This window comes from Austrofundulus limnaeus, unplaced genomic scaffold (assembly GCF_001266775.1).
Source record: "Austrofundulus limnaeus strain Quisiro unplaced genomic scaffold, Austrofundulus_limnaeus-1.0 Scaffold26, whole genome shotgun sequence".
Taxonomy (NCBI): Eukaryota; Metazoa; Chordata; class Actinopteri; order Cyprinodontiformes; family Rivulidae; genus Austrofundulus; species Austrofundulus limnaeus.
This window is the reverse complement of record NW_013952428.1, coordinates 2,055,225-2,065,757: the sequence shown is the minus strand read 5'-3', so window position 1 is coordinate 2,065,757 and position 10,533 is coordinate 2,055,225. Positions and strand designations below refer to the sequence as shown.

The 10,533-nt window shown below is 39.1% G+C and overlaps 1 protein-coding gene across 1 annotated transcript; it reads right to left on the bottom strand.

Annotated features, from left to right (window-relative positions):
- Positions 1 to 440: 440 nt before the first annotated feature.
- On the bottom strand, positions 441 to 10,203 carry fam210b (family with sequence similarity 210 member B). Its single transcript, XM_014004774.1, has 3 exons — positions 9,649 to 10,203; positions 4,224 to 4,423; positions 441 to 1,670 (listed from the first exon to the last, which is right to left on the bottom strand). Exons 1-3 carry the CDS (start codon positions 10,051 to 10,053, stop codon positions 1,454 to 1,456), a joined length of 822 nt encoding a protein of 273 aa, XP_013860228.1. The 5' UTR covers positions 10,054 to 10,203; the 3' UTR covers positions 441 to 1,453.
- Positions 10,204 to 10,533: the final 330 nt, after the last annotated feature.

Below are 10,533 nucleotides of genomic sequence, written 5' to 3'. Positions count from 1 at the left end.
TAAAGTTGCCTTACATTTACTCAGTTAACCAGTTGACAACTTGGTTAAGTAAATCCAACACATCTGTTTTTTGAGTGTATGCTCAGCTGAACTCACTTATCAAGAAATCAAAATGTTACCAGATGCGTAAGCCATGAAGCGAGCACTATATCATTTCAACATTTTAAACTTTAAATTTGAATCAATCCAAATGAGATGTGACCAGTTACAGTATTTACCTTTTTATAGATTTGAGATTACAGAAAATGGGCCAGACACAAACTGTTTTAAGATAATTTTCTGATCGTTTGAGGTTCTTCAAATTAATGAAAAAAAAAAAAACTATGGCAGAGATTTAAACATATGAAATTTTATAAGTTTAGTTGAAAACTTTAAAACACCTGCATTTTTTTTTTTTTTACCATTGGCAGCAGGCAATTTAAAAGAAACGAACCTCAAACTTGCGACAACCATAATTTATTTTGATTTGAATACACAGAGGAACATGAGTATATTTAATCTTTTGTACAAGCTGGTCTTCAGTTTGTAGGTCAAGGCTCTGAAAAAGCTGGTTTTGTTTTTAAGTAAGGCAGGTAGAGAGCAGCCTGAGAAAACTGGAAGCGACATGACAGAGTGAAGCAGAACTGTCAATCAAACCAAAACAATCAGGAAAAATACTCTGGATCGCACTGAATCAAGGGGAAAGTAGTTTACGTCACACAGTAATTTAATGTTTTTAATAATTAATTTTTTTATTTAATTACAAAATTAAGACAAAGATTAAATTAAGTCTTACAAGCCTGGTAAGTTTGTAATCCAGGCTTTGTTTTACTCCAAAAATAAAATGTCCAACAGTTTAACAGGATCAACAAGGTCTGAAAACTTCAAAACCCCAAAATTCTTATCTAAAACACTGAAAGCTAAGTTTTAATAAGAGATCAATACTTGAGTTGTAGCATTTTTAGCATAACTGAAAAAGGAAAACAGCAGGAGGAGGATGTGGGAGAGGTAAAGGAAAGAAAGAGAAAACGTATAAAACAAAGACTTTGACTCACAGAAAACCAGAACATGAATCAGCTTTTTCCCCTTTAATCCCATGGGAGACCCTCACTGCATCGACCCATTAAGGCCCAAACATAACATCTGGGTGGCACAAAAAGGTCAAGAAAAGTGGGGGGGACTGCCAGGTGCAAAAGCTCCAAAATAAAACTTTAAAACTTAGTTTTTCAATTTCTACTTAAATTAAAAATGCATAAATATTAAGACATGATCCYAAAATGCATCTTCAACTTTAATACAATAAGAGTTTGATTCTTTTACACCAGGAATTAGCAACATGAAGATATTTTCACCTGAATTCACAAAGCGTAAACATGAGATGCATCAAAGAGGAGGCGAAAGAGCACATTTCTATACAGACATTTTAATTACGGCCATCCCGTGTGTTTCACGAGGCGGCGGCAGAACAGAGACATCAGGGAGCGGGCGTGGGCGGTTTAAAGAGTCCAGTCTTTCTCAAGAAGCGGACGATGATAGGAACCGACACCAGCGTGATGCTGATGCGAACGGGAGCGAAGAGCTTGTGGACGGCGTAGGCCAGGACAAACGCGCTGGTTCCAGCCACCATTGTGGACTGAACCACGGCCTCGCTGAAGCCCAGTTTGCACAGGATGGCCGCCAAGTCGATCCCACTGTGGAGCCGAGAGACACAGAAACCCGGTTAGAGGTTCACAGAGTTAACATGTAGGCTGTTACTGGAATTACAACACTGTCGTAGTAACTTCCAGCAAAAATCTAAACTTATTTATTTTGCAAAGTATTAGGGCCAGACTGATTTTATTTTTAATTGAAAACAAGGTTGAAATATTAGCAAAATAAAGTCATATTATGATAAACCCTACATGAAAAATCAGTCTTACCACTGTTAAAATGAGGAATGTTGAGCATCTCATGAGTTTGAAACGACTGTGCAAATGACAGAACAAAAAGAATGTGGACTTGGAAGAAATTGCTTCTTTTGTGGTAGTGGTAAAAGAAGTTTTGTTTCTTGGGAAACAAAGGATCATTTAGATCTAGAGGGAGAAGGATTCTGGTGAGCACGGCGAGTCCGACAGCATGAGACCCAACACACTGTGGTATATGGATTCAAATGTTAACCTAAAACTGTATCATGTTGCAGTTAATGGCTGCTTTGACTGATATATTCATCACATCATGTAGATGGAAACCTATTACAGTAACGGTGACCAAAGAGTAATTTTGAACTACTTCATAAACAAAGTGACACGTTTCGGAGGATGTCCACAGAGGGTGCAAGACAGGTCCTTTTTCTCAAAACATTGACTTTATTCTCATAATTTAAAAAATAATCTCATAGTCTGGCCCTAATACTCCATTTTATTGTTCAAACTTGTAGAAGCACACAAAGCATTTTATTCTGCAAAAGCATTTTTAACAGTCTCCTCATTCGATGTAGTTAAAATGTAGTTCATGTTCGTCTCCACCAGAGGGAGCCGTGCTCATTAGGAAAAAGCAACCTTACTTCATATTTCTTTTTCAACAAATAACATTGACCTTACTTTAACTCGCTCTTGTTTCGGGAATTTTATTTTATTTTTTGTGCTTTCATGAAACGAGCTTTTGTTTTGTACGGTCATGGCGTTGACTTCAGAGCTATTTAAAGCAGTAAATATGTAAGGAATGTGGCTTCAAGCTGCTTCTGTCACTGCAGGCTTTCTCATGCATTAGCAGCCGCAGCCAGCTCTGCAAACTTAAATCTTTCTGAACATAAAGATCCATCTGCACCCTGACAACTGTTTCCTCTGCACACGGAGCGTAAGCAGGCCTCATGCCAGGACTCTGCTGGCTCCCGGTGATAATGCTCAGAGATTCATGCCTACAGTCAGTTTTCATTTCAAATGCTTGTCATCTGCTGGAGGAGGAAATCTTCAAGCTGTCAGATAACAGCAACAAAATCTCTCTGGCATGTTTGTGAGTGGTCACATGCACACACACGCACACACGAACAAACAAAGGCCTGACTCGAACTCGTGCCTAAAGCAGGGTGTGCCGTGTTTTGGCTTTTTTGCATTTCATGAAATGTGAGTAACTTTTGGCTTTTTTGCATTTCATGAAATGTGAGTAACTCTAAACTCCGCACATCCTGAACAACAAAAATACTCCCAAGATCAGAAAATTAACTTGGTTGTAACACTTCAAAAGGAGGAAGAGGTAATTTACGACCTGCACTTTGCTCTCGGTCAGAGAAGTCACATTTATTGCACTGTGGGGGTTTAATGTTCCTCACCCTACAAGCAGTTCACTCATGTCTTGTGCATAAATGAGGAAAAGCTGCACGTTCTTACACTGATGGATCATCAGTCTGCCAAATTCCAGACTTCTTAGTTATTTCTTTCTAGGTTTAATGAAGCTGCCTTTGTGCTTTGCTTTCTAGTATTTTAAACTAATCAAACTACATCCTGAGGAAAAAATACCTGAGTTTGTTTTATAAGGCAAGGTTTCCTTTACTCTTAATATAAAACGATGTTTAATTTATTTTGTTTTTTTAAGAAAAAATTCAAACAATCAATTAAAATAATAGAAAATCGAATATTTTGTATTAAAGTGCCTGTGACAGCAATTTTTTATAATAAATATGAATGTATTTTTGGAAATATAACTGATAACATATTGTAAAAAGGATTTCATGCCGCTGAGATGAACAGTTGAGATATTCACATGTAAAGAAACAGGAAGTGATGTCAAAGGGGAAAGTCAGTATGTGAACAGAGCTTTGCTAAAATGGCTAACAACACAGACTGTAGACAAGAATCTGTTTCTTTAGATTATTTGAATCACTGTCATGGAGAGATGAGTCATAGCTCAAATGATAATGTTTCAATAAACAAAAATTAGGATGTTTTCCTTCTCAGTGTTCCCCTTTGATGTCACTTCCTGTTTCACTTTAGCCGCGCTAATTTCAAATGAAAATATGCCATTTATGTGACATAACGGGTCAAATCATGTGTATTATGCCAATTTTCTTAAATATAAACATATTTTCTTTGACTTTTTGTATTTCATGGATAGGTACGTCACAGTCACTTTAAGCCAATGTAGGAATTTATCCCAGCATGAGATCACTCTGCTGACCTATAACCTCAGCTGCAAAGAATTTGTCAAACTAAGTGAACACAATACTTGCAGTTAAGTTCGACACCTGGGAGTTGTTGTGTTTTTTTTACCTGGATATAAGGAGGTAGAACATTCCCAGAGACACCAGAGAGATCCCAATATGAAAGGAAACTCCCACCGCTCCGTACTCTTTGAAGACTTTCTTTAGCTGCTGGGTTTTGTTGAGTTTTCCTTCCTGTGGCTCCGGTTTGTCCTCCGGACTCTTTTCTGTGGTTGAGGTAGTCGAGGCCTCCTGGAGCTCATGAACAAACTGTAAAAATAAAATGGAGTGAAATAAGAGGAGAATAAAAAATAAAAATAGGAGCAAATACATGTTCTTTCAATTATTTAGTTCAGTTGTAGAAATACACATCTCTTTATAAAGTATATACACAGTGCTGTGATTGTGGGTCATCTGATTTATGAGCTCCCACTGTTCATTGAGCAGCTGAGTCAGCTGATTAAACACAGGCTGGCTGCTGCTGCTGTGTGGTTTAGGTAATTCACATTATTGCTCCCACTTTCACGTGCTCGCTAAAGATGTCAGTCTACTGCACACACAAAGAGCCACTCATTAGTCTGCACATACACAGATTACTCCGTTTGTGACCTCTCTGACACTTGACTCTGCACCACACACTCTGCAGCCGGCCTACAGAGTGACAGGGGGAAGGCAGGTCACTGCAGTGTGTGTGTGGAGCAGATTAGTGAACTAACAGCCCACACCAGGACTACAGCAAACTGCAACAAAGCACGAACGATGAGGACAGGACTGTGGTTTCACAGCAAGTAAAATAATCCTCATCGTTGGGCAGATACAAGCCACAGCAGCTGCAGTCGTGTTTAAATCAACAGAGCCTGAGTGTGAAACTTTGAGCTAAACGATATTTTGTTTTGACGTCGTCATCGCAATCACTGCTATTTAGGCACTAAACCACAAGTCACTGCACTAAATGGTCGCGTGTCAGGGCTTTTATTTTGACGGGTTGCTTCGTCTCATAAGAGCTAAAACCTTGAATTTTATTGTGAAACTTCTGGGACAATAATGCCAACGTTTTTCAGAGAAGTGACGTCAGTGAATTCTTAAGCTGTGGAGGAAGATGAGGATTTTGATGAGGAATGAGGAAGATGAGCAAATTTGCAGAGAAATGGAGGAAAAGTGGTCAAAAATAGCTCGACGAAAACAAACTAAATACTGTTCAGGTTTGCACATAATAATAACACATGTACTCAGGTCGCATCACAATAAAAAACGTAGTAAAAGTTCAATGAAACTTGAATACAAACAACATGTAGGTGCAGGTTCATAGTCAGCAGAACTTATTCAATGTCACATTTTTCAAATATTGTGCAACCCTAGTGCAACTAGTTTACATCCTGTTGTGTGTGATTATAGGTTGAATTATAGATTTTTTGGCTTTCTAAACTTTAATAGACAAAAAGTCATTGGGTTTTATTCAACTTCTCTTTTTTTCCAACTTAAATAAAATCCAAATATCTCACAGATATGTAACACTCATTGATCACATATGAAAAAGTTTGACCTGTAGACAGAAAGCTTATGGATGTTGGGTAAAGTCTAAGTGTAGAAATGTTTTAGTGACAATAATTTTGCTCGCTATTTCAAAGAGGATGAGGAGGAGAACGAGGACGTTTTACTCAAGCAGCTCCTGAAACTGTCAACCTGCTGACTGAGAACATTTGTATATACTGTAGTAAATTTTGTACACAGAATACAGCCTACTTATTAAATTACATTTTTCTTGAGATTTCTTTGGACAACCAGATTTTGTCAACAAGTTGTCGGCTGGACAACCTGAAAAAAAAAAGTCCTTATGTCTAACCCTGCATGAGTCTGAGTTAAAACATCAAGAGTTGTCTATGTTTGGAAAAACACTGCTAAAGCCTTTTATCTTAGTATTACCAGTTTTCCTCTTGGTCCAGTTCTACCCTTTTATGGCCTACTACTCTGACATATTTTCACTTTGGTTTGTCAGGGAAAACACCCAACCTGCTGTGTTTTATTAAAAGATCCTCTCTGAGGAAACAGGAAATACTTTGGTCTTGTTTTCAGGCCAAATATTGACTCGGTGCTCACAGAGCTGTGTCAGCTCAGAGTGCACTGGAACAGATAAATAAGATGACTTCTTCATCAGAAAACAGACGGGCTGCAAACGTTCTGTCCAACACAAACACTGTTCTTTAACTGTTTTTTTTAACAGTACAAGTAAAGATGCGAGTACAGTAACCTTCTATGAAATGCTTTGTTTATCTCAGGAAGAGAACAGAAACAAAGCCTCCCGCTGATCTTTTCTCTCAGCTATAATTTGTCTTTTGGGAATTTTGGCCTGAGCTTCCTGAATGAAGCTTTGGCCACATCTCCACCGGGCTGCCATCAATAGACAATGGAAGGAGTCCAGAGAGGGCGAGGGAGCAGGCCTCGGCTTTTCAGAGGACAGACAGACCAGACTGAAAGTGAAGGCCGGGCACCACGGCGGGAGGGTCATGTGAGCGAGCGGCTAGAGGGAGCTGTGCCAGGAAGGCTGTATAGGAGGGTGAACAGTGGGACTGCTGTGTCTGATAACAGCTTTTCAGAGGCACAAAAACACATGCAAAGTCACAAACGCAGACAAAGGCGCACTCATGCACTTGAGCAAACACACGGAGCTGGAGGGAAACATTAAAGAGGTGATTCTCCCCGTCATGACTGACTGACTGAGAGGCTGCAAAGTGAGTCTGATTAAACTGCAGCATAATTCTTATTTGTTGTTTTATTTATGTGGAACTTTCCTGAATTTTACACAATATTTCTGCTTTAGAATCTACTGAATACCAATATCCTGTACTGTCCTTTTAAGTTACAGCATATCTGGTTAGACGTTAATTAACCCCGCCCCCAGGCAAATTTGAAAATATCCAACAAAGTGGGGTGGTGCCAAGAGACCAAGGGCAGGGGGTGAGCGAGGAGGTGTGGTCAGTGACAGTTAGCCTAATTTGACAAGCTAGCATTTCTGTAAAGAGGTCTAATGTGGTCCAGATGAATAAAATGTGCTGAAAACAGCCATTTATTGAAGTTTTATAAAACTCAAACTTGGTTTTAAATATTCTGCTCCAAGTGTAAAATATTCCAGTACAGGTTTAATGTGTCTATTTTTGTTTTTAATGTAGAGCATATTAAAGATGCTCAAGGCAGTGAAATTGTGCCTCAGGGGTATACAATAACAGTTTAGACAGTTCATCTGCAAAAAGGTTGACTCAGGTTTTAGTTACTCCTTAAATATTACATCTGAGTATATATTTGAGGAAACTTTGACACTCCAAGGATCAAGTTTATTGGTCTATGTCACTCAACATCAGTAAAGTTTGTCTAAAAGCCAGACTGTAAAGGGCCAGAACTTAAGTCCTAGGACTCCAAATGAAATATTCATTAAAATAAAAACACATGATTATAATGAATTTAAGTCTGTAAACATTAATATATTTATTTGCATCACTCATTAGGCTGTAGGGTTTTGTTTTGATGTTCTGCTAATAGTGATTTGGTGAAAACTGAATAAAATGCCTTTTCCTAAGAGGAATGCATATTGTTCACCATCTTTCATGTTAGAATTTGAAATTCAAATCATCTTATGGTTGAGAAATGCAGTTACTATTTTATTTAACTAATATACAGTACAACAAGCATAAAAATGTTCTTTTGAGAACTGTTAACAGGTATGATTGGAAAATATTCAGAAAATATTTCTATATTAACTTATTTTTTCCAACTGAGAAAGCTTTAAAATACTTTTCAAATGATGCCAAGATCCTGTACACAGCTTTACAGCATTTTAAAAATTTAACAAGTGGAGATAATGTCTTTATTTCTACATATTTTTGAAATTATAATGAAATTTTTAGCAAATTAGCATTGATGGATGTTCAGAAGTGTTTCAGTCGTTAGAATATTGTATTTTTTTCTATAAATAACTTGTAATAAACCTTTTATTCACCTACACTTGAATTTACCATCTTTATCTTGCTTTTAGCAACTCAATATTTTTATGTAAAGGGAAATATTTCCTGAATGAAACCGATTAGTTTTGTTGGAATAAAAGTAAATATGTAGGAGTTGCGCCCACATTGGAACTCTATGGCAGTGTTTCCCAAAGTTGGGGTCGGGACCCAAAGTGGGGTCCCGAAACATCAAGTTGGGGTCCTGAAAAGATTTTCTGAATTAATTACATTTTGTCTTAGTTGTTACAAAGGTACAAAGGAGTGAGGTTAGTATATTTAAAATGGATAAATGTAGTATAAAAATATTGTTACTATACCCATGTTTAGTTGACCTGATACAAATGTTTATCATCCAAAAATAGTTGGGGCCACAGGTCTCTGCTACTGTTATTTTGTGGGTCAAAAACTGAAAAGTTTTGGAACCACTGCACTTTGGTTCCCAAAGTTGGGCTTGGGACCCAATTATGGGTCATGAAGCACCTTGGATAATCTCCAGAAATCAATTTAAAGGGTAATAAAATAATTGCTGATGTAATATTTTCCCTATAATTATTACAAAAACACAAAATAAGTAAAAATAAGTATTTATATTTGTGTACAAGCTGTTTAGATTGTCAAAAAGCCTGTGTTGTTAGGGTTAATAATGAAGTTTGTGTACTCAGACCAGTAATATTTGGGGTCACAAGTTTTTGCCATGGATATTTTGTGGGTCAGAAGACAAAAAGTTTGGGAACCACTGCTCTATGGAACACCTTTGACCATATTTGGTCATAGGTCGCCTTCTGTGAAGGATGACAATAAAAGTAGTTAAAAAACATAAATATGTTAGATTTCATTGAAAAAGATTATTTGACCCTTCAGGAAAATCGGGCAGCGTTTGTTGGAGCAAAAGTTCAAAAATGACTGAATGGCATGATTCTTTCTTAGACAGGAAGTAAATAATGGAATTCTGTGTAGTTTTCCAATCAACATTATTAATTAATTAAATTAATTAATGTAGATTCATGTTTTTTTATTTTAAAAGGCTGATCTTGGTTCCAAGTACTGAATTTATGCTTAGTATTACATTTTATGATCTTTAATCTCTAAATAAACCTGATGACAGATGCTGTCAGAACTATAGAAAAACACTGTTTTTTACAGCACTTCTTTGTTGACTCACCTGTAAATGCCACGTGCTGAAGACTAAAGTAAACTTGTTCAGCTGTTTGTTGGTTTTTCAGCCAAAATGACTCACCTGCTGTAACTCCATATCGAGCAGCCATGGCGGGTGTGTTTTCAGCCAGGTGTTTTTCCTCTTATTAATTTTACATAACCAGTAAAGAGCTGAACGCGGCTGACAAGCCGGTTTTATCACCTGGTGGCTGTAAACACTTGAGCCATGTTTGTTTGATAGGAAAGTTTGGACTCCTGCCATCATGGCGGCCTCTTGGTTCTGACCCGGTTCTGGAGGTCAAGCAAACACTTGAGTTAACTATTTATTTTTTTTAATTTACGTACCTCTTTGTTGTCGTCAGCCTCGCTCTTCTTCGTGGCTGTATTTGTGGACGCAGCTCTGCTCTGCATGCTGAAGGTGGTACCTGTAAACAAAACACTCCTGCTCCTCGCGCCTCCTCTGCTGTGAGCGCGCGAGGCGTCCAGCAGCAGCCTCGCGGTCACCCGGTTCGGATGCCGCCAGTCTGCGGTTACAAAAGCAGCCGACGCGTCCCGGTCCGGGACTCTCGGGAGCTCCGGGATTCTCGTCTCCAGGTGCGCTCGCGGCTGTTCCGGGCCGCGCAAAGGGGAGAACCGGTGCCGCCGAAACGTCAGGGTCACGTCCCCTCTCGGTTCTTTGACCCGAAAACCCAACGAGCCCGGAATCCTGAAAGCCGCCGCAGACAGCCTCACCGAGCGACACGCAAGCATGGTGAAGACGCCTCCTCCTCCTCCTCCTCCCCGGGCGAGTCTGGTTTCAGAGTCCGGCTGAAGGAACCAAAGCGAAGCTCGGAGCGGGATCTGGAGGAACTAATCGTAGATGTGAGTAAACATACTGCCCTGTGCCCTCCTCACCCCCACCTCCCGGGCCCTCCTCACCCCCACCTCCCGGGCCCTGCGCCGTCTGTCTGACAGATTATCACTCAGCCAATAGGAGCTGACGCACAATCGCAGATAGTGAACTGGAGCGAAAGGGAGGGGGCGATTTAAAGCTGTAACCGTGCTGATTCATCTAATTACGTTACATCATCGAGTTTATGAGGAAAATCAACCCGAGTCAATTTCCTCTGCATAAAAAAGATGATGTGAGAACAGTAGTGTTTTATGGTTTGGAGACAGTAGGTTTGATAAAAGGTTGAAAATGGGCAGCACCAAGGGTGGGCAATCCCATCCTCCAGTTTTATTTTTCCT

Coding starts and splice junctions, on each gene's coding strand:
- fam210b (XM_014004774.1), bottom strand. CDS start 10,053: ATGCTTGCGTGTCGCTCGGTGAGGCTGTCTGCGGCGGCTTTCAGGATT. Junction 4,424..9,648: donor AGGCTGACGACAACAAAGAG/GTACGTAAATTA, acceptor TTATTTTTACAG/TTTGTTCATGAGCTCCAGGA. Junction 1,671..4,223: donor TTCTACCTCCTTATATCCAG/GTAAAAAAAACA, acceptor TCGGCTCCACAG/TGGGATCGACTTGGCGGCCA.